The 25,982-nt window shown below is 33.5% G+C and overlaps 1 protein-coding gene across 1 annotated transcript; it reads right to left on the bottom strand.

Annotated features, from left to right (window-relative positions):
* Window positions 1–372: 372 nt before the first annotated feature.
* LOC143222719 (bone morphogenetic protein 2-like) lies at window positions 373–25,982 on the bottom strand. The gene is made up of 3 exons (XM_076449619.1): window positions 25,116–25,982; window positions 7,067–7,419; window positions 373–4,804 (listed from the first exon to the last, which is right to left on the bottom strand). Exons 2-3 carry the CDS (start codon window positions 7,407–7,409, stop codon window positions 3,960–3,962), a joined length of 1,188 nt encoding a protein of 395 aa, XP_076305734.1. The 5' UTR covers window positions 7,410–7,419; window positions 25,116–25,982; the 3' UTR covers window positions 373–3,959.

Here is a 25,982-nt window from a genome sequence, read left to right on the forward strand (position 1 = left end):
TGCTATTTTTATTTAGTCTTTGAATGTCTGTTTACCCTAATTTCATTTGAAATTCTTATCATTAGATATTGCGCAGATAATAACTTTACGACAATATCAACTAAGACTTTTCTACCCTAAACACCATTCCGGTCTTTGTAGAAGAAACGCGAGTTACGTCCGCAACAACTGTATAAGTATACAAGAAATGGTAGATATGAGTTCAGTTCCTAATAAACATCATTTGCGTAAGAAACACACAACAGAAACAACTATTTCTAACGCGATGCTTTATTTCCAGTACCAAAATACTTAATTTTCCATGGCTGGAATACTGAATACATTACATTATGGACGGGTAATTAGCAGAGTGTTGTATGTACAAAGCTCATATTCTATTTACAAGTCTTAAATATTTTCTTTGTAATTATATATGCCACGATTTAAACAGCCATTTACAAAGCATTCACAGGTTAAGTAATAAATAAAAAATTTGAAGCGTTAAAACTCCAATAAATTCGTGCTTTCATGATAAAGATCAAATAAAACTAAAAGTGGTTTAATAAATACTTCACGCCGACAGACACATTTATCTCTCATTGATACTTCAGCGTTCAACCACCTGTTAAGGATATTCTTGGTGCAAGTTATGAAATAAAGATATTTAATATTAAAAGCAATACAGAACTAACAGACAACTGCGTCAGAAAGTTTGTTAAGTTTAAGGAATATTAATTTCCACAGGCTGTTCTGACATAAATACATGTTGATCCATGTGTATATTAACTAACAGGTCTTTAATCTAATGATGAAAAACTATCACTTTAAAAGTGTCTAAAGCATATTTGAATATCGATAATAAATGTTATTAATCAGTAAGGTTTCTTTTTCTTGTACTTTGTTAAAAACAATGTACATATTAATTAACTAAGAGGTTACAAGAAATAATTTTTTGCCGTTTACACTTAAATTAAGAATTAAAAAACGATACAGAAAAATAGTAAAAATCATCAACCGTGCAAGTCTTATGTTCTATACACATTTTTAAACATCAGTACTAGAAATATTGTACAATTTATTCTGCGAACTCAAAGATAAACAATGGAATATAAAAACCTAAACAATTACCAGGTAAACCATAGAGACTTGATCACAGATACAATTGTTGGAAATACAAAGATACATATGTCCAAAGTTTTATTTTAAATATACCTGTATTATTTGTTTATTAGTTCCTATTGAAATTGAGTAATTTATCACATACCTTATACTGATTATAGTTTAATTTTAAATGTCTATCTCTATACATTCCATTCAAAATATTTTTAAAAAATGTTTGTTCTTTGTTAAACAGAAAACTACACAACGGGCTATTTGTGCTCTGCTTAATGCGGGTATCAAGATCTGATTTTTAAAATTATAAATCCTCAGGCTTATCACTAAGCAGCTGGGGGCTAAACACTGTTATATGTGGGTTTAACTAAAACATGAACACGAATTTAAAAAACAAAACAATTTAAACATGAAATAAATAATTCCAAATGTGCATTTTGATAAATTAATTTGCTACACATTTTAGATTCAATTATTAAGGTCAGTATAATGTTGTTAAAAATAAAATATTCTGTTCTTATTATAAATCATTGATTCTCCTAACAGAATGTTATGCATTATTGGAAAATTGTTTTATATCATTTGTCAAAGTAAAAAATAATCTCTTAATAAAATTATATACGCATTTCATGTTTTATTATGATATATGTTTCTTATTTTAGGTTTTAAATGTTGTACAGTATTTCCCTTTTTTATATATCGGTGCTTAGTAATTTTAATAAAAAAACTTTTTTAACTATCTCTGACGGGTACGATGTTTGTTAATTCTTGACAGAAGAAGTTTGTTTTTGAATTCCGCACAGAGCTACTCGAGGACTAGCTGCGATATCCGTTCCTAATTTAGGAGCGTAATACTAGAAGGAAGGCAGCTAGTCATCACTACCCACATCAAACTCTTGGGTTACTGTTTTACCAACTGAATCGTGGGATTAACCGTCAAATTAGAACGCTCTCACGAGCGAGTGTGTTTGGAGGTTTGGGGAAGGGGGGACGGAATTCGAACCAGGACCCTCGGATTAAGAGTCGAACACTTTAACCACCTGGCTATACCAGGCTGAGCAGAAATAAATGGACACATTATAATACACACTTAGATCCAGAAATATGAATCTTATTAAAAAATTTATATTACTTATCCTTTATGCTTTCTTAAAAGAGACCAACAAGTGTGGTTGGGATGTGACAAGAAGAGAGTTCATCTTATTGTGCAGAAAGAAAATTGAAACGTTCAAAGTGGTAAATGTATAACAAATAATAGTTCACACTACTGAATGAACAGTGCGAGTAAAATAAATTAATTTGATTGCTGTGAAGGTTTAATAACTTTATTAAATTCGTATGGATTTATGGCTATTATAAAATTTTAGTACTACTACTTTTAAAATGTCTCTTTTTCAGAAAATACATATTTACAACTTAGCCTACAGTTCTATAAAGTATGCTTCAAAAACGTTGTTTAATATTCAATCATTTTACTGCAGGTGTGAGTTTTTTCTGACGAAGGATGTCAATTCACATTTTTTGGTTTTTGTATAGCTTCAGTAGTTCTTCACAGCCATAAATGTGTAAAATCATACATTATTTTTCGAGGACGCAAATTCTCAAAGAGAAAACATTTAGCGTTGTTACTGTATCGAAAAGTGATGAACTTTGATTTTATTGGTGATAAACCCGAACACTTACAAAATATAATTATCACTTCTATTGTCCAGAAAGCTTAGAGAAAAAGCAACTATTTATATGCAAAAACGGCTGACGATGACCGAAGAAGGTCGAAACGTTGTTCGCTCTTCTATGTAAAGTGTTTTCTCAGCCCAAACGAGCCGTTTTTGCATATAAATTTCTCAACAAGTGGGTTTCTCGTCATCACTGAAAAGCAACTATTAATCTGGACAAACAACGGATCCAAGTACCTTTCGTTTAAAATAAACAGGAACAGGTTTAAATTAGAATTTATGACTAAACTTGGAATGTACTCTTTAGATTTCATCATGGAAATGTCTATAGGCTAGCCAAGTAACTGAAAAGTCACGATACCAGTGGACTTTATTTCCACAGATAAGATTTTTTTATCTTAGTTACAGCATCAGCAAAAGTTAAATTATTGATCAAATGAACATTTTATCCGCTTAAGTAAACATGTGTGTCGATAGAGGGCGCTCATAAAAATCTATGGTTTTGACAACCTTACGCATGTTATATATAATTCAAATTGTATAAATATTTTGCATAGAAAGAATTGATGATCTTCATTTTAAAATATTGTTGTAGCCAATGAAAAACAATAAGAAAATGTTAACACTCTGCTCACAATTAGGTGAAAATGATAATACAAGAAAAACAAAGACAGTCATCATCCATTCATGGAAAAAGTTCTACAAGACGTTTTGAGTTTTCAACATTCTTAATTCTTAGCGCTAGGTGAAATATTTCTAAAAAACAAAATAAATCTATCAACATTAAAATTTTAACTTCTTTAAATCCAAACAAAATAATTCAAAAGTATTTTTGCAGAAACAGACGGGAATCAGAACGTAGAACCAATTTTATACATTTGTATGTAGGATGAATAAAATGCGAACTCTTATTGTCAAAGGAACTAGCCATAACCACCGGTCAACTCAATTGAACACTATATTAGTCAACTAAACAAGGATGGTGTCTTCTCCTGCGATTATGGCATAACAAGAAGAATTGCGACAAGTACATTACGCAGTAGGGATGACCTCAGACTTGTAAAAAAGGTTGTCTGAGATGTAACCTTCGAGAACAGATAGTCTCACTTGGGTATAATGATGATTGACTAAGGCACAGGCTTGTCTTGCAAAAACGAATGTAATATCCTAAGTTATTGTAATATGCCAAAGTCAACGACACCCACAACCTTGCACTACCATTTCCTGGTAGTTTTTCAGTACAACTTGATCGTATTCATTCTTATACAGGAGAGAGATGGAAGACAGCTCTGTGGGCACACAGCATGCTGGTGGTACCATTTCTTTGTTAACAGAATTCACAAGGTTCTGGATAATTGCGTGATTCGTTGTATTCAAGTGGTCTGCCAAAGGATAGGGGCATCCCCCTTCGCAGTAGTAAGCGTCGTACCCGACAGGCGCAAGAATCCACGAGTCCCATCCTACATCTGCAAAGTCTACATACATAGGCTTTCGGTGGCAGTTTATTTTGTGGCCTTTCCTTCGGTGTTTACGGTTGCCACGTCGAACGCGTGCGACTCGTGTGGCTTTTTCGTCCTCCGAGTAGGTGACAAGAAATGGTTGTTCTTCCATCCACAGTTCACTGTCCACGCTTTCATGCAGTGATCGCTTTAAACGCACGTGTTCATAACTACTGTCACTACCATTCAAAGCTGTCACTTCCAGATATAACCCGTAGTTTTTCGTAGGGTCTCCCCACCACCTCTCTACAGCAGGATGCACATCAAATGTCTCCCACCCAAAATGTCGCACATCTAAAGTCCTTGTGTCAATCAACCTCAAAAAGGCTTCTTTGCAAGTGGTGGCGGGGCGAATAATGTCAAACACTCGAACTCTCTGCTTATGGCAGTTCTTACAATGTTGTTGTGTTTGTACATCAATAGTTCGTTTAAACACGTGAAGTTCTGCTTTTTTCACTTTTTCTGTAACTGGTATCGATACAATGTTGAACTTCAACCTGATCGAGTTCTGATCATATAGATGCTCGCTTCCGGTTTCTGAAAGAAGACATTTGCAATTAATTAAAATTCACACTTTGTAAAGTACACCTCAGAGATATGTACATAAACAAGTCAAACTTATTATTATTTGTTTAATTACCTTTTTCAAAAACACGTACAAAATCTACTAAGCAAAAAATTCTTGTTTTTTTATGTTGAATAAAAATATATCGGCAATTTAAAGAATTTGAAAAAATATAGTTAAATACATGTCCAAAACACCGGAAACAGCTATCGTATATTGTATATTTAAAGTAAACGTAATTCTACAGTTTCATCTGTTTAGTAACATAAAAGGGTTTAGGCATTATAAAAATTAATTTATTTCTCCATAGCTATCATCATTGGAATAAATATGTCATCATCGAATTAGGAAGTTCGTGTTATAATGAGTCCTGGTTACGAACTGGTGATGTTTGTATGCATAGAGCTTTCATAAAATTGCAAATGTTACTTTTTTTAAACACGTGCATTTTGTATTGTTTTATCTATACAATAAGTACTCGTGCCCATGGAAACAAAAAAAAAAAAGGTATCTTGTAACGAAAACTGGAATTTACAGATAAAAACAATTTTTAATATATGGTAACCTAAAATAGATTTTACAGATACAAACATGTGATATCTGATAACCTGTGATGGATTTTACTGGTAACAACACTGTGTAATATTGGATAACGTAGGATGGATTTCACAGATAAAAACTGTGTGTTTCAATCTGATAATCCAAATGTGTTTTACGAGCACGTTTAAAGGATCAAACGAGTACTAGATTATCTTTTGTACTGTATAATCTTAAAATATGGCTTCAGAGTAGTCAAGTATGATGAATACAAGCAGTTATGTATAATTTATGAAGATACTCTATCATCGATAGACAATCCTGAGAATAGATAGGAAACAATGATAATAGCCCAGAATTGTATTTCAACGTATTTGTATTTTGACAACTTCTTCTAGTTGAGTTTTAGTTTAATCGTCCGTCGCTGTATCAGAGAAGAACCTGAAAGTTTACAGTTCAAAACATTCGCTGACAACACGAGAAAACAAAGAAAATGACTTTGGAACTGTAACTTTCGTTACAAAAACAAAAACATTAGTCCTCATAGTTTGATCTATTTTTACCAAAGTTACAAACATAATTACTTTTAATTGGTTTCAAGTTATTCAACACTTGTTCCTTGTAGACTTGTAAAGTCTTTATAAGGAAGATAATGTTGAGAATAAGAAAGTTATTCAAGAAAACCAGGCTTGTTTTGGTGTTTTTCGTAACTTAATATCATAGGCTGTAACAAGGAAAGTTTCGAGTCCTGCCTCCTCGACGCGTGCGGGAATCGTCACATAAGTAAATGATGGCAGTTAGCGAAATTTGTTCGACGTAAGGACAGGATTGGATTTCTTCAGTCTTACTGATGGGTTACATAAGAGTGTCTGGTTTCAGCAAGCAACAAGTTATTCGATTATCTCCAAACTAGAGCACACCTACTCCAATTACTCAGAGAAAGCCTGCTTCACGAGAATCAAGTTACACTGTCATAAATTACAGTCTATTAAACCTCCCTAGTGGTATAAGTGAAGACCACACGTACCATATTTCTAGGTCAATAGATAGCGTTTCGAACAGCTTTATTTACTATACCAGATTGCCCCTTTCACTGGCCTAATACAAAAAAAAGTATTATTAATAAAGGAGAAAGTGAAGTGTATTGATTACTCTATCTGTAGCTATCATTTTTATACACTTGGTTACAATGACGAAAACTGGCTTAATCTAACTGCAAAACAAAATATTTGAAAACCTCTGTTTTACTGTATGTGACTGCATAAACAAAAGAATTATACATGTGAAATTTATTCGATTAATTACCAAAAAAAAAAATTGTTATAATATAATAGTTCCAGAGTTGTAAGCAGCATGTAACTAAATACAAGTATTAGAACAAAAAAAATCAAATCTCACAATAACAAATAAACATTTGAATAAAGATATGAAACGAACCCCTTGTTCTATTTTCGATATTAATATAACATGTTTTAACACAAATATACGTTTATTTAAAATGTCGAAGAACATCGTTCATTCCCAGAATAAAAAAATCTAATTCAGGAAGTCCTCGACTGATAGTCTCAAGAATAGAAAGTAAAACAAACATACCTGAATATACATAAGAAATTTAACTTTCACACTGACACCAACTCAATTTATAAACAAGAACTGTGAGTTTACATCCGAAACTTCAAAGTAACAATTTGATTTACCTTGATGGAAATAACTACGAACCGTCCTGTACAGATTGAGACTTTTGGATTTCTTCACTTTTTCTTCTAGATAAACGTCTTCATCTGTATCTGCTGCTTGTTTTCTGTAAAGATCTATCATGAAACTTGGAGCTCTAATGTTCGTTTTTGGTTTCGGTTTTGATTTGAATCCCAACATTGTGAGCAAACTGAACTCTAAGACCTCCACTAGACGTGAATTGTCAACCGCAGAGATGCCGGACTCGAGTGGCTTTCGACCAGCAACAGTGATCATTCTCTTTTGTAGTTCGGCCAAAACCAAGGAGACGAGTAACAACTGCAACGCCCTGCAATGCCGAAGCATGGTCAGGGTCCTAGAGAAAAGGAATAAGACTCATGGTCAGAATAACTAGCCTTATACCACAACAGGTTCATGTGATCATAATAGGTCGATATCGGAAGTCAAAGGAGCTATACAGCTGGAATTACGCCTCCTACATGTATTCAGGTTTTCCTATTCAGAAATCAAAAATATTACTTTTGTAGCTGAGACACTGAGAAAAGAACGTTACACAAGGGGGGAGTCAAGAAACACAGACTTCCAGCCTGTGTTATTGTGGTCTACTCAGGGGCAGTAAATAGGATGGCATTTTAATGAATAGGTTATAAAGTTGCTTCTTCGCCATCAAATTTTACCAATCTGCTGAAAGCTGTGCATAGTGTTTTGTTCGAAGGAGAGATTGCTAACACGTGACACAATAGGCCTCCAAAATCACCTGCAGAACTGGGTACTGCAGCTTTTGTCTGCACCTGCCTTTTGGTCATGCAGGTGAGCAACAGCATGCACGCACCAGCAGCACATGCTGCAGATACAATTACATCTCGTCTCCTCGTTCTTGAGAGGAGGCCAATGGTGTCTTTAAGGGCACACCATGCCACAGTAATTACTAGTGGGTTGTATACCAGCAGATAATTTTTAACTTTTAAAAGGTTTCATGAACAACACTAAAAAAAAAGTTAAACTCAAATAGCAATCGAAAAAAATAGAGCGGAAGAACGTGGAAAAATTACAGCTCTTTCGCATTAATATGTTGTTAGAAAGCACTAACTAACTACCAGTATCAAAATAAAACGCATACAGAACTTCTTATAAGAATTTTTAAAATGTGTAATTATAAACATATAACTAAAAAACGAGTATTTCTCGAGAAATTCTAAAAAAATTAACAAGTGGTTTTATACAATAAAGTTCAAGTTCAAAAACAAAATGTTTCAAATTTTTCACTCAAAGCTACACAACGAACTGCATGTGGATAGCAATGCTTAAACTTTACGTCAGAGGGTGGACAGCTAATCAGAATAGTATGATTTGACCATCTCTCTTATAGCGTATTCACGGCTCCAAAATTCAAAGCATGCTCATTTTTGGCAATGATTTGGTTTGGTTTGTTTGGAATTAAGTACAAAACTATGCCCTCAGATTCACAGTCCGAGCAAAGTAAGTTATGCCTGGATTGTTCTTCTTCCGCAAAGTACAGCTTGTGTGTGTGTGTGTTTGTGTTTTTTGAATTTCCCGCAAAGCAACTCGAGGGCTATCTGCGCTAGCTGTCTCTAATTTAGCAGTGTACGACCAAAGGGCAAGCAGCTAGTCATCACCACCCACCATCAACTCTTGGGCTACTCTTTTACCAACTAACAGTGGGATTGACCGTAACATTATAATGTCCCCATGGCTGAAAGGGCGAGCATGTTTGGTGTGACGGGGATTCGAGTCCGCGACCCTCGGATTACGAGTCGAACGCCTTAACCCACCTGGCCATGCCGGGCCAAAGTACAGCTGAACGACTTATAACACTAGAGAGATGAATTTCAGTCTTTAGTATTTATTAAAATAATTCATGACTTTTTGCTGATTTCACAAACCAGAATCACGAATCTGAAACACATGAGTAATTACTGACCCTTCTTTGAACGCCACTTTCATGTCTGGTCTTTAAGGATATTAACTTTGTATTCCATGTTACATTAGGATATGGATAAAGACAGTTTAAACAATCCCAGCAACATCACACCAAGTCATTTTATTTCAAGATGGCTTTTTCAACCGTCGAAGATATTTGCTTCTGTTACTATCTGATGCGTCTTATACCGGACGTTTCTAACTAATAATGAATCTCCTAACTAATCATCGAATGACTGATTTTACGTTGACAACATTTTGTATATGATAATTTTTCTAATTACTACTTGTATACTATAAGTTAAACAGCCGTTGTATCCATCGCAGGTATCTACCACAATATTTAGCGCTGTAAGCCCTGGAAGATAACTGCTGAGCACCTGGAGGCTTTTTGTAATGTTCAAAATTAAATTTGCCAGGAAAATACTGCGAATTTAACACAATGTAATTCAAGTTTTAAATGCTTTGGAAACTGTTTCAAATAGCGTGACTCCTACGTTATCCTTTCGTATGTTTTGTTTTCTGAAACCTCACATATATTTATTCATATTCCACATTGAGATATTTGTTTAAATTATTATTTTGTATCTACAAAATACGTCTACCACAACAGTATGAAGGACCGAAATTTATCCATAAAATTACAATTTTTTTTTAAATTGGCTCCGTGAAATTACAGCAATCTAATTCGCTTCAGACATATTTCACATCGCCCAAGTCCTCAACATTTCTGTTGTAACGTACATATTCAGAATAAATGAAACAGGGCGAGAATCTTGTCATACCTACTTAGATATTACCTGCAACGTACAACGATAGATTATGCTTTGGTATTTGTGCAATAATGAATCACAAGTATTCCCAGCACTTATATCAGGTCTTCAATTGATAAATAACTAGAACTTCAAAAATGAAAATAAATGAGAAAATCGCAAGAAAGCCAAGTTATCTAGAATTATTTTTTAAAATATTTCTGAAACAATTATAATAACCTTCAGTCATAATAGCATGTTGTGATATTTAATTGAAAAATGCCATTTAAATTATCCGTAATAACACGACTGTATTACGGCAGTTTAAGCTTCTTTGGCAACAAACTGTTATGTGTAAAAGAACAACAACAAACGAAGGCTTCAGAACTCAAGACCAAGTTGGAATGCAAATAACCTGAAAAACATTGTATATGTGTATATTATACGTTTTTTAAATATGCCCTTCCATAGTGATGCGCAGTTAAAAACATGTTTTCATTCGCCACCACTTTTCAAGACTACTGTCATCTACGTATAATTCTAATTTATCATTACTGACCAGTCCTGTGTATGCATACTTTTAGCCTGAAATAAACGACAAGCGTAGTTACGTTCATACACCCAACACTTTGGCCTTTTGCCAAATACGATGATTCTATCTCTGCTTATGCTTATATAACTCATCTTGCCACTAGGTTTAAACACGCCTCAGGGGACCAATCTCAATTCCGACATAACATCTTTGCCTTGATACTTCAATATATATAGAATTTTCTTTTACTGGTTTAAAGTTATTACACAGATCATTAGATACTATGAAATGAAAATTTTCTACACGTGCACAAAAGGTCTTAACATCGATATTTTTCGATATTTATTTAAGTTTTTCTATCTTCACGTTAAAAAAAATGACTTTATTCACTATTTGTTTCATTACATTTTAGTTGCGGAAAGCGGCATTAGAAATCATGAATATAAAACTGTTATTAAATCTAAGAAATAGGATTCATGAAGAGGCTGGGTTAATCGACAGCGATTGAAATTTTTACATTTCTTATGTGGAACACTATTTGAAAAGCTTGTATCCAACAGCTAGTTGTACAGTTTCTTATCGCTTATATATTATGCTGTGGTATAATTTCATTTTTTTAAAGTTATAGTCAATAAACCTGTCCACTACTCACAAAGGACAGTGTCTTCGACTTAACAATAAAATACAAATTGTAGCGTCAAAAGTTTACTATTATGCATATCAAACGTATTACAACTTCTTTTAATTTGTGACTACCAGCGAACACTAGTCAAATTAATAGGCTTATGCTATTAGCTTTAAAAATAATTAGTTAATTTAATATTTTTGTACTACTTACAATGATAACAGCTATTTCATCAAATATGTACACGCATAGAGAGATGTTTTAAATAAAAAGCAATCACTGTTTTGTACAGTTGTAATTATGTTTTCCCCCCTCCCGCAACAACCCACAGAAAGGAGATGAATGCCTTGGAACACAATTCATTACTGCTAGTATTCTTGCATACCTAAGTATTACTGGTAGTGGGTTTCTTATGTGTTATGTGCAACGTGCCCAAATACACGTAAGTGGTGAGAAAGGGAGGATAATAAATAATCGTATACCAAACATTAATCTTCAGACAATGAAGAATAAAGGAGATTAAAAGAATTAAGGGAAATACAAAACTTATGAAAACGTACTACTTATCTACACTAATTAATCATTATACGACAAAAGTGTAGATTTTCATAACCGCACTTACACTCAGCATTATTCATAAACTACAAATATACAATGAAAGTGATATTAAAAACAAATTATTTTCGTCTATAAACTGCCCTACACTAAAAGATACGAATCAAAACTATCATGTTCAAGTACTGTATCGTTTCTACAATATAGTCATTCTGTTATAGAAGCTCTAAACAAAATAAATTAACTTTTTACCAGTAATATAAGCTTATATTCCTAAATGAAATCTATTTCGTATTTTAAATTTCAACTATTATGGTCGTATAAATAGGTACTTTATTTAAGAACAATGGCATTAGATGACTTGAAACATATAAACTATCGTTCACTGATGCTGTTTTTTATTTACTTCACCTTGCGGGGAATTACTTAAGTTCAGTGGCATGCTGGTTTTAAAGCTATCATAATGGTTAACTTTAAGTATTTACTTTTCGGGAACTCCCCTCGCAGACTTATACAGACATGCTTACCCTGACAGTCACGGTAATGAGTAGCAAGTTAAAATAGAACTAATTCATCCGTTATTGTAAAACAAAGACGCAAAAAATAATGAAAGCTCTATATAAATTAGACAAAAACGCTGTGATTCCAATTTCACGGTACTGTTACTAAGTAAAACACAACGCAGCAAGGTTTCTTTACTAGCTGTAAAATGGTTATATATGTTCCCTTAAATATTATGCCCAGCATGGAAAATTGGATAGTTTGTAGGTTCTATTATAGAAGTCGAGTTAACGTACCATTTCGCGATACAAATGAGAATTAATTAGAAAATTAAACTAGAGTTAATGAACGGATGTCGTTTGTCAATGTGTTAACTATATTCACAAGTTATATTGTATGTACTGGCAAAACTAGAAAAGGGCCCCACGCTGTTTAACACTTTAGTCAACACATACAATACATATTGTTGATGAAACATTGATACAAATTAAAGTTCAAACCATATAAGCTTAAATAACTTTAACTGCACTATCTTGTTCTTCTGTGTATTAAGTTCAGCCTAAATTAAGATTTACGCTGGTGTTAGTGTAGATATTTTACTTACCTGTTATATAGGTTGTTTTGTAATTAGAGCATTGCGAAGTCATTTATTCTTCTTAATAATAAATTAACTGTATAAAAGAAACAGAAAGAATAAGGAGCAGCTAAGTTATTGTCGTGGTTATTTTTTACTTGTTTAATACCATTAAAATTATTATATTCCTCTCTGAGCATTATATTAGTATATGCTTAAAATTACACTTTTCTAAATGACAGTTTAAAGGATGAAAGTATCGTACCTCAGATTTCATACTCCTTATTTTCAGTGTTAGTTTTACCTTCAAAGATTCTTATAAAAATGTGAACACAAACAACTTGTTTTCAAGAGTTATTTTGCTTACATCATGCCATAAATAAAAAAAAAGCGTCCACTTATTTTTGCTTACTGAAGAGAAATGTTTCAGGATACATAACAATGGCACTTATGTTATATACGTCTGAAGTAGGACACAACGTATTATTGAATGCTTATGAATAAAAGATATTTACAAGTTCTGGGTCAAAAAGTGGATAATTTGGGGCATAACAATATATAGAGATTTTGCTATGTATAGGGGACATTTTAATTATGTATTGGGGTTTAATAAATGTATAGATTTTGACACAGAATAATATTAGGTTTTACGTAAAAATAGTATATAAAGATAAAACAAGTGAACATTGGAAACATTACACTTTCCAAAAAATATATTCCTAATATAGAGTACTCTGGAAACTTAAAATCAGAAAATATTAATATTATACGAGTTTTCTCCTAAGGAACCTTTATATCGCTATGTTTATTAATATATCAGTATTTTTAATAAACCTTAATATATTCTTTTTGCCCGTACAAAACTTTAATGATTTCAATTCAGACTTAACCCAAACAGCTGCTGTTCAAATAGCGTCTCGACCGCTATCCCATGTTAATGCATTGTATTTTATTCTTTTGTTGTAATAGCTTATTATTTATGCTAGTATTATAAAAGCCGTTAGAAGAAAAATTGTGACGATTACAGAACGAGTGCCGAAAATTCAACGAAAAAGCAATTACATATACAGGCCTAATATTCTCTCAGGTTGTTATATGGTACAATACATTATGTGTGTGTGTATATACATATATGTGTTAGGGACATAAGCCGTCAACATTTTCAATCATAGTTGTAATGAAAGCTTTCCAATATTTTGAAATACCATGTTAAAACCCTTATGATAATAATATTATTATTATTTTCATCATTATACAAATAGGATACAAGAGTTGAATCACAATATTAATAAAACACGCTCTCGTAGTAGTGGTGAAAAATTTTCACAATATCCGTCTGACCCCATTTTGACACATGAAGACAACTTCGCGCTAGTAGTTTATTACACCTACGTCATTTGTTACGTCAGTTTCTACTCGCGTAAGAATAAATGTTCGTATTATTTTGAATTCTAAAACAATCCAGACTCGCTCTACTTGAACCATCTCTTTACGAATAAAGAAGGATAAAAGTAACTTGACGTCAGAGCCAAAGCATCTTGACGTCAAGGTTGATTTATGTCAATAAGTGATCCATATGACGTCATCTAAATACTAAAACAAATGATGTACAGTGTATAATAAATAAACAATCCAGTACAAATAACAGATAGAAAATGGTTTTGCAAGTTAATTTTTGTTCATCATTACTACGATATTAATTGCAACAGTTTTATGCTTTGAAAACATCACATCAAATTCAACCAAGTAGAACCACTATCAATAGTTTAAAACAGTCTACACTATAAACACGTTTGTGATGTTTACGTTAATTTATGCTGTTGTTTCGTTATGCACCCTATTATCTGTAGACGTGAAATCATTGTTAGGTTTATGTTAGAGTTTTGAATAAATGTTTATTTATTTTAAAATTAAACTTTTTTTTATTTGGTCCTAAATATTTGTACTGTTCTCACATCAAGGGGATATCTAATAATAAATTTTTCTTTTTCAGGTAAAGATAATTGCTGCAGTGTGTCCTCTTCCATAGTTTGCATTATAGTATATCAAAACTACTGAAAACACAGCAGCTATCTGTATGCTGTGTGCTTGAGTTTTAAAATGTGATACAATAAGTAGCTGTTGTAGTATACTAGAACAGTGTATTATCGAAAAGATCGAATTTAGTTATATATTCATCTGAATACATGGGTTGATCAGTAGGCAGGTTAGTTCAAAAAATTCATTTTAATCAAAATGGTGTTAGAATTAAATACGTAATATATTGTCAAATATCACGTATTTGTTTGTGATACAAACAAAAATTTGTGAAAAATTACACTTCACTTAATCCAGCTTACAGTAGATAGCCCAATGTGACTTTGCTCTCAAACACACACTAGATCCAGTTCATACTGTAACACTTGTTAAACAAGTGGTGATATAAAGAGCATCTCGATCACTACTATACCGATCGTAACATTGTCTGTCTTAATATCCCAGGTATTAGTGAAAGGCATTATAGGCACTCTATAATACAATTACAGTACAGTTGACGTATTATACACTCTTCTTTACTTTTCTCTCTGACGTTTTTATTAATATAGTGTTTTATGTCTTAATTTCTGAACTCATTTTGCAATACTTTGACAAAACACATCCAAACAGTAGAATCTTAACCAAATCTATTTCTTTGTTACCAAATTGCAGGCCTGAAAATGTGTTTTCTCATGTTCAACGAGTACAGTACCGTTTTACTTCATGCTAAGGTATGTGAACTTCAATCCGCTTAACTTTCTGACCTCAAAAGGAATTTACCGACGTTTGACCTCCTGCATTTTCTGTCTATTTATTGGTCAAGTTTGATTTCGCAACATGTACTTATTTAAGTTAGTTAAGAAATGTAAGGATAAGGTATATTATGCGGTGGGGGTAGTAGCACTTCCCCGTCATTTTTTACGGGCTATACGCTTATTATCTCTATATATTATAAGTTCTCCCTACTTCCCAAAAATCTTTGTAATTGACAATAACACTTTTTTCACCAAGCATTTTGATAATGATAAATGATACTGTATTCAAGTACTTGTTGATATGGGAATGCTTCTTATAAAATTTACTTTTACTGTTTCATACCATGAGTAATTGCTACTTTTCAGTATAAAATATCTGTTATTCTGTAAATTAACGTATAATTATTGGTAAAAATCAGTTAGATTAACAACTTCTAATATATAGAAAAGCCAGTGCGTTTTGGTAACACTATGTTACAACAACAGCTTTTACGTTATGTTACTTGACAACAATAGTATAACCTAATGTTTTTGTTTGTTTATGTAATAAAAGTAAAAAAAAAAAAAAAATGAAATGTACACACAACAAAACTGGAAGAATATTTCTTGATTTCATAACTTAGAGTCTCAGTTGATAACAAATGTTTGATTTTATTAAACGAACTAAAATCATAATGAGCAGGCACCAATCGAACTATTATATTCGGATAAATGCATTTCGGCTTTTATGACTCGCCCTCTTTGGAGAAATCAAGCGTGACGTGACACACACCAGCTTTTATAGAGGTTAAATCGGATTTACTCAGTTCTATTGCAAAGTTCAAGAGCTTTAAACCGAAGTAAAATTATTTTGAGGCTAATATTATTTTATATTTAGTATGCGTAAGTGTTGTCACATTTTCTCATATAATATTTGTTCGAATATACGAACAGGTTGATTGGCAAATTTATACTGGTTTGCTTCATATGCTATTTACCAATAGTAGCTACGTGCAATTAATACATTTCCGAAGTTGGTAATTTAAATAAGTATTCAATCAAAACATGTCAGACAAGCTATACGATAGTTCGAGTTCTTTTGGTGTTGATTTTTTTGTCACATTGTCCTCAATGGTAGGTCTGTTTTGAATTTCGCGCAAACCTACTCGAGGGCTATTTCCCCAAGCCATCCCTAATTTATCATTGTAAGACTAAAGGGAATGCAGCTAGTCATCACCACCCACCGCCAACTCTTGGGCTACTCTTTTACCAACGAATAGTGGGATTGATCGTCACATTATAACGCTCTACGGCTGAAATGGCGAGCATGTTTGGTGTCATGAGGTTTCGAACCCGCGACCTTCAGATTACGAGTCGAGTGCCTTAACCACCTGGCCATGCCGAGCCTGTCTTCAATGTTAAACAGAAAAATACTTAAGTTAAAGCACTCTAATGAATAAACATAGCAATGCTTAAAGCAAATTTCAAAGTTCAATATCAAGTAAAACATTTTGAAACATTTGGTATGTGTTTTTTTGCTTTTGCATTTTGCGCAAAAGCTACACAAGGTGGTATTGGTTTGTATTTCGCGCAAAGCTAGTCGAGGGCTATCGGCGCTAGCTGTTCCTAATTTTGCAGTGTACCACTAGAGGAAAAGTAACTAGTCATCACCACCCACTGCCAACTGTTGGGCTACTCTTTTACCAACGAATAGTGGGATTGACCGTTACATTATAACGTCCCCACGGCTGAAAATGTGAGAATGTTTGGTGTGACAGGGATTCGAACCAGTGACTTGCAGATTATGAGTCGAGTGCCCTAACCACCTGGTCATGCTGGCTTACATATACGAGCGAACAGTGGTTCACATATAAATATTATCAGAAATATAATGGTTATTGAGAGGTTGTGACAGAAACAGTTAACATCGTAGATCGTATACAGACAAACACAAATAAATATACTAACATGGCGTTTCACAAAAATCTTATTCAAGGCATTAATCTCATCGTTTTGTTTTGTTCTTACAAAAGTCTGATTGTATCTGACAACTTTTAAATTCACAAATACAGTTGAGATAAAATCTACATAATCGATTTAATTTTCCACCTGGATTGTGTGCTAAATATATAAATGGTTAAAAAAGAAAAAAAAAACAAGCAATGTGAAAGTTGATTTTGATGAAGTTCAGCTTACATAGGTCTGTTGAACGTGATAAACGAATAGTACACAACATTTTCAAGATTGTTTTGTCAAAATCGAGCATCACTGAGTGAAAAGGTTTAACGTACGAAGGAGTTTTTACACAAGACATTATTTAAAAGTTTTAAATTCATGACCATGTTACAAATTTAATAAACGTTATTCGTAGACGGTAAATACAGATCACATTAAACACGCACTTGTAGAATAATTATTTATATTTTATTGGTCAGTTATTTGCATATCTTTTCGAATTTGCCAATTTATCGTTATAACCACGAGGAGTTTATTAAATGATGGTTCAAGTGCGTTTTCCCATTTCTTTTTATTCAGTTTTTAATCTTCTTACAATTAATATTAACACTTTCTCTATTAGTCCAATTAAGTTAGCAAAGATATAAATAAAAATGGATATTGTAAGTTCCTTATCGAACACTAACACTTATAGTTAAAAAACAAAATAGAAGTTCTTAAACTTCAAGACTTAAATAAAACTTGAACTACATGACAATGAATGCTAAACTGCAGCAGTTTAAAGAAAATATATATCTAGTGATAGTATGTAAATATTTGAAACATATTCTAACTGTAGGACCAAAGAAAGGACAAAATACTTAACATTATGGAAAAGTCTGTATGACAAAAAATGTATGGTATTTATGTTGTTCTACATATCTAGAATGAAAAATAGAAAACAATATCAATTTAAGTACTTTTGTTTTTTAAACATACGCTCAAGATATTAAGAAATTCGTCATAAAACTTCGATTAGAAATTATGTACTTCTTCATTAATCCAGCAACGATTTCACTTTGTTCCTTTATAAATGATTTTCTGTCCTCGTGACAAAAAAACTGTTCCTTACTTAAACATTATTTCTTTTCTTTTTTCAAGTTTTAACGAATAAACTTGGAAGTAAGAATAACTGTAGAACCCCAGTAACAACTTATACGCTATATGATAACTCGTGGAAACTTTTTTTTTTACGTCTTGGGAGTGTTCCTTGTTGTACTATAACTGTCCTCATTGTGGGCAGACTGGTTGATGAAATGACTGTAGCACTTATTTAGTTTTCACTACACTTCTCGTAAATTGGTTGATATTGCACATTATAGGTGAAACAATGAAATTGTAGCTTATTAAGCCGTTTATGAGACTAACTCCATTGTGTCTTTCGAGAGAAAAGTCTAAAGGAACGCCGCCACTAAGGATCTACCGAAACGATTTATTTGGCAGATAAGAAAGTATTGGAGAAGTGTGTGAATGAAATAGCTTTCATCTAACCGCCTAGTCAACTGTTTTATTGTCGCTGAAGCAAAAAGGCTTATGCTGTTATCAAACGTATACAAGCTTTATTTGTGTAAAATGGTAGATCACAAGAGGTCTTGAGTGTGTAGCAGTTCTGTAGCGGGCATATGTCCACGTTCGTTAAATCAAGTTCTGTATTCCTTAGAATTACTGGTATTTTCGTGACAACGTATGTTTTCAAACTGCAAACTAACAGATCTGAAAAAAAAAAAAAGTAAGGGCAGCTTACAGTGACCGTGGAGATGCTGTTGGTTAATGAGGCACGGCAAGGTACCATAAGCCTACTAAGCTCAGGCTCCACATGCCATCACGAAGAGGCAAGCCCTACTATCAGGGCCAGTATCTGATCACGTGGTCCGTTCCCTTGTACGAAATGGAACGGCATTCGTTACAAGCCTTTCCTTGTCTTTCATTGAGTTCAAAAGTACCTTTCTTGCTTGAGCTTAATATATCAAGGGAAACATAACTTTTTTCCGCGTAGGTCTATTTGTTAGGCTGCTAGATAAATGCACAATAGAAAACGTTTACTGCATCAGCCCACGTTGTGTCGTTTGGAGTAAAACATGTACAACCGAGCCATTTCTGGGACATGTTTTAAAGTTTTTCTTTCACAATTTACCAATATTCCATAACACACAGTGAAGAATAATTGAGATAATAATAAAAATGTGAAGACATGATAAAATATTTATACTTTCTATAATTCTTTAAGAAAATAATTAAGCACAAATGTGTTTGTGGGTGTTTTTTTATAGCAAAGCCTTATGAGGCTGTCTGCAGAGTCCACCCAGGGGAATCGAACCCTTGATTTTAGCACTGTTAATCCGAAAACTTACCACTGTCTCTGCGGGGTACTTAAGCTCAAAGGCCTGGCATGCCAAGCGCGTAAGGCGTGCGACTCGTAATCCGAGGGTCGCGGGTTCGCGCCCGCGTCGCGCTAAACATGCTCGCCCTCCCAGCCGTGGGGGTGTATAATGTGACGGTCAATCCCACTATTCGTTGGTAAAAGAGTAGCCCAAGAGTTGGCGGTGGGTGGTGATGACTAGCTGCCTTCCCTCTAGTCTTACACTGCTAAATTAGGAACGGCTAGCACAGATAGCCCTCGAGTAGCTTTGTGCGAAATTCCAAAACAAACAAACAAACAAACTTAAGCTCAAAAGATGTTTTTATACATTCTTTAAAACATGTAACATCTGAAAGTAATCCTTACTAACAATCTACTTATATTGTATCCAATTTTCTCTCTTCTTCTGTCTATTTATAAATGAAAATGATCATAAACTGTTAGCTTATTACACATGAACATGCTATGTCGAAGATTTAGGTTGTATCCATACATATCTGCCATTAACTGTGGCATTTAAACGAAGTGGTGAATGAATTTTAATATTGAATTTAAATTCAATATCTAGCATTAAATTTTAAGCGAAAAAAAAAAGGCCCTGGGATCGAGATCTGACTTCAGGACCTCTGCTTAACAGAGACAGTACTCAATACTTTATACCACTGAGTTATTAAAGCCGTCCTCATTCATTTTCACTTACAAAATAATGATATTAACTTATGTCTTAAGTTTAACTTTTCTTTTTACTTAAAACTTAATGTTAAATATTTAATTTTAGTAATAAGTAAACTTAACAGAAAATCGCGCAACTCCAATTTACAACAAAAATAAATTCACTGGTGGTTGCTACAGAATTATAGTTAAAAAAAGAGATCAATTCGTTGCCTTAATTTTGAACACTATCATAATTAATGGATTCTATACTATGAGTAACTAACTAAAGGCAGCGAATTACTGTCCCAACTTCTTTCAAAAACAATCCAAGCTACATCATAAAATCTTGAAACCACAAGTTACGCTGACATAATATAAAACTTGTTCTGTTTATAATACTTATAAAAACTTGAACTGATTTAGAAGAAATTCGATGACGCACCTGACATAAAGCACAGTACATATGACGCACCTGACATGAAGCACAGTACATATGACGCACCTGACATGAAGCACAGTACATATGACGCACCTGACATGAAGTACAGTACATATGACGCACCTGACATGAAGCACAGTACATATGACGCACCTGACATGAAGTACAGTATATATGACGCACCTGACATGAAGCACAGTACATATGACGCACCTGACATGAAGCACAGTACATATGACGCACCTGACATAAAGCACAGTACATATGCTACTAAAATACTTTAATGTAGAAGAAACGTCCCAATCTTGTGTGAGATATACAGATAATTTGTACGTATACTAAATTATAGTAAATTGTATGAATTCAAACACCAACGCTGGATCGTATAAAATCATTTTTTTATGTATTATACTATATCTACTGTACTTTCTAAAAGTAATGTCTAGTGTACATAGTGTCCTGGCTGACCCATTCTACCTGTTTTATTTTAAATGTTCATTATACCTTGTTTATTCACCTCTTTTTGTATATTCACCTCTGTTTATTATATTTAACCTAATCTTTTCTTCTTAGTTTTGTTTTTCATTCTATCTCTAATATAATTACTTTTATCTAATATAACCTACTTAATAACATTTAGTTTTATTCGTCTTTATGTGGTATCCTACCTAAACCTCTAGACAAACGAAAATATTGCCTTTTCTACCCACTTAATCACTTTGTTTGTCCAAGAATGTAAAGTGCTGTTAACGTTATTACAAATGCATTGAAACTTCCGAAAATAATTTGATTAGTGTGAAGAACCTTCAACGTGGAAATGGAAGAAATGGTATAGCAACAATATCATAATATTGTTTAAAAAATATCCTCATTATGAACTTTAACTCAACTGTATGTTGAGCAACACTAAAATATTCCTTTCAAGTTAAAGTATTCATTGAAAATGTCACTGACTATTACAAACACAACACAGGCGACACTGTTCAAACGCGGGTTATTGCATATACTCACAGTTTTAAGCGGTGGCCTGGTAGATAAGGCACTCGACTCGTAATCTGAGGGTCGCGGGATCGAATTCCCGTCACACCAAACATGCTCACCCTTTCAGCCATAGGGGCGTTATAATTTTACGGTCAATCCTACTATTCGTTGATAAAAGAGTAGCCCAAGAGTTGGAGGTCGATGGTGATGACTAGCTGCTTGCCCTCTAGTCTTACACTGCTAAATTAGGGACGGCTAGCGCAGATAGCACTCGTGTAGCTTTGTGCGAAATTCCAAACCAAACCAAACCAGTTTTAAGGGGTTCTATTTCTACTAGAAGTAAATTACATTAAGCTCACAGGGGAAAAGTTTAGTAACAGAAAACGTAAGCTGAGTTGTATGAGCTATATGAACAGTATTTAGTTCTGTTGCTCCTTACTATGAAAAAAAGTAAAATAAAAACAACAACACTGCTGTCTGTGGAATATACATTAAAATAAACTCCTAGGTATATGCCTTCGAACTACATCAGATGAAAATGCGAGAGTGTCATAGACTTAAAATTTATATATATGTAAAAAGTCTCCACATTCTAGGAATCACACATAAGACTCTCCAAGTATTATATGAGTATCGTATAAAGCTTTATTGTGTTCTATTAAACTTTTTCTCTGTAGGCATGTAAAACGAGCGTTTATTATCTATCTTAGCATGTTATAGCTTTATTATTTGTAGCTTCGAAGCCTACCCTTATGTAAAAGATATATTACATTTTGGACATCACGCAAAAGCCTTCCATTCTATTATGTGATTATCGTATAAAGCTTTATTGTGTTTTATCACACCTTTTATCTGTATACATATGTAACAAGACTCTTGTATTTTCATTAATTTATTAGACCAATGATTCCCAAACTCTTTTAGTCTAAGGTTCCCTTAATATGAATAAAAAAGTTTGAGGCACCATCCTATTACTTTAGCATGGTGATTGAAAAACAGTGCCAAAGTAAAAACAATAACATCTCTTTCCGGCATATTGTAACATTTAATTAATTCAAAGTATTTTTTATCGTTTTATTGTTTATTTGGAATTAAAATTAATTCAGCATCTTTGTTTCCGACCCATATTTTGGCAACTCAGAAAAGGCTTTACAGCCTCCACATCTCCCACTGTTCTTGACAGTTGATAAGTTTTTATTTTTGTAAAGCTAAATTCCCAATATCAATGACGTAAAGCAATATTGTATTAATAAACTTCTTTATCGCACAAGGCTCTACTGTGTGATACAAATATTTATTAATACAAAACAATATATCTTTATGTGAATAATATTAAGTGTTTAAACAAATGTTCAATAGATAAGGATTTAATGTATGATATTCAAACATCTACATACTAAGTATCTGTTTAGCTACACTAGACCGTTATATATCAGACAAGATTCTGCCTTGTTATAGAGAAGTGTACTGTACTGGTCTGTAGGAAAACCTTTATAGATGCTGATATTTGTCAAATATCATGAAAGATATTTTTTTTATTAACGTCAGCCTCTCTATTGTTTGATTTTCTATTTTAAATTTTTTGTCAAATTCAGAAATTGTACTATTGCCTTATAGACATTTGTGGACACGCTTTATCAGATCAGAGTGGCAGAGCAAAAGCGAATATTAAAAATGGAAGTATACCACTGAGAATCCGCAGTAAGTCTACATTGAAGGATCGTTACAAATTCATTCTGACTTTGTTACCACTAACTTGTTTATCACTCGACCTTTCCCTCACCATTTCAAACGAAAAACCTGTTTCCTATTTTTATACTTGTACATCGTGTTGGACATCCTATAACCTATGTCTTTTGTTGCCTTCGTTACAAGGAAATATTAGCGCTATTTCGGGTTTTCTTGGAACCGGTGGTCGTTTATTTAATTAACAAAGTATTAAAAATGGGTCGATTTCAAATATTACAATGAGACAAAAAATTAAGTTAAAAAAAGTGAAAACAGATTCACCTTTCAAATACTTTTTGCCCTTCCTTTAAAGTCGTATCAACAAGTGAGGAATATTAATAAAATTAAAAGCACTAGACTTTATTCAATTTCAGTATATTTTGAAAACATTAACCGAATCCTTATTTACTATAATCATTTATTTCTGCTGCTCCTTTTCACTTGTATTATCACTAGCTTGTATGTTTGCTTCTTTAAGGTTTTTTTAACTGTAACTGTATAGAAAACCGAGGTTCAGAATAATGCTTTGTCCATAGTTACATGTTTATGTTGATTACAACACATTATGAGAACTTCTATCATATAACCTTAACCTTCATCATCATATCTGAACTTCAATTTACCACAAGTAAATTTTTAAAAAACGTGAACACTTAATTACTTTTTCACAATGAACTCGCATTTAGTAGTAATATTTTTGAAAAGTAATAGCATATGAACTTTGGTCTCGTTGGCGTTAATAAAAACTAAACTTTCATAACAAACTATAGCTGGATTCGCCAGAGAACTTGTTGCTTTCCCCCACGGCGAATCGTAAAATCGTCAAGCTAGCTGTCAAAAGTACATTTATAACACACGCGATTATTGCGTGCCGTTTCTATCCGTTGCCCAGTTATTTAAGTAGGTCGATGAAAAAAGTGCTTTGACCTTTAAAAGCGAAGTAATCGCAAATGAACCATCTTCTTGTGCAAAGATTAAACAAGACACGATCCTATCACAATGACTATCACTGCGAAAGAATGTCTTTCTTTCTTTACTAAAGGGAAATCTCACTAAGTGTTAGTTAAACACTTCTATGTTATCTCTCAAAGCTTTCGTCTTTTGTTGCATGTGTTCGTAAATTAACAGAGAACATCTACTAAAGTTCATTAGTAGCAGATCATCACTCACTCCATTTTGTGCACGATAAACAGAGACTTCGATATTCACACGAATCTTAAACAGAAGTGGACAGTCAGAATAAATGCTATTGAAACTAGTAACTTTCTAATATTATATACATTTTAAAAAATAACGGGTCTTAGTGGGTGTGGTGAATGAAGGTGCAGTTCTTATGTAAGTTACGGTAAACATACCCCCGTACGGATAGAAAAAGTAAAGATTGCGATTTAAAAAAAAATCGAACTCCACTATCGAGTTGTCATAAAAGTTTTCTTTTTTATTAGTCAACGAGTTTATTATTATACCACGCTGAACACTTCAAGGGTAATTATATATAAACAACAAAATTACTTCCCAGAAACTTAATGCTTCACGTTATTCTTGTCACCTTTAGGGTAAAATCGACCCTGAAGTTTAAATCACATTTTAAAATGCTTGACACAGTAGTTGTGTGCTGTGTAATACAAGTTGTTGAAGTCGATCCACAGTAACTTTTCAACTCACCTGTTCAACGTCCTTCCAGGCCGGACGCCTCAGTCAATGGTAGGACAACTGAACCCAGCTTGGCAGTGACCTCATCAGGGACAACAGGGGGCGAGCAAACTATCCGAGTAACCTCGTCTAACAGTTAATATCACACAAAAGCCTCTGTCACCAACACACAAACGAACTTCAAGTACTAATCTAACCAGCGACCTGAACATTAGAGATTTCCAAACCCTTGTGACGCGTACGACGACGAATGAAGGTTTGGGTCAGCCTTAAGGCGTACGTACATTCGGTCACTCCAAAACGCAGGTGCGCGAGAGATTCGATATTAAAACATAGAAATGACCTTTTCCCTTTGAATCATTTTCCTTCATACCTTGTCGGATGATTCGAGGCCAGTAAGCCTCGTCCACAGACGTGTGTTTGCTTACTCGTTGTGCGCTTGAAAACATTCAACACTCGTGTGCACCGTTTCTCCAAATATTATGTAGAAGACTGTAACACGTGTGCATAGTTCCTAAACTATTCCAAGTACGTGTCTATTATGCCATACCAGTAAGGCTTGTCTTAATTTTGTAAGATGTTCGAAAACTAAGAAGTATACTACAAATGCCTGGTGAAAATAATCCCACGTACACGGAGAGACCCCTGGAATAATTGAAGGTGAGTGTGTATTCTGTTTTCCAAGGAAGATATCAGCGGGATGTCGATCACCATTGGCTTCTTAATTGCACTCTGTCATTCTAAATACCGTTCGAATGACGAATCAGCTTTTACAAATGGCAACAACAGGAAATAACAACAGGAAATTCTACAGTGCTATTCGCTATGTACGAAGGTAGAGTGTGTCAGACAGTGGCATACAATTTCTATACTACCAAC

The sequence above is a fragment of the Tachypleus tridentatus genome, chromosome 8 (genome assembly GCF_004210375.1).
Source record: "Tachypleus tridentatus isolate NWPU-2018 chromosome 8, ASM421037v1, whole genome shotgun sequence".
In the NCBI taxonomy this organism is placed as follows: Eukaryota; Metazoa; Arthropoda; class Merostomata; order Xiphosura; family Limulidae; genus Tachypleus; species Tachypleus tridentatus.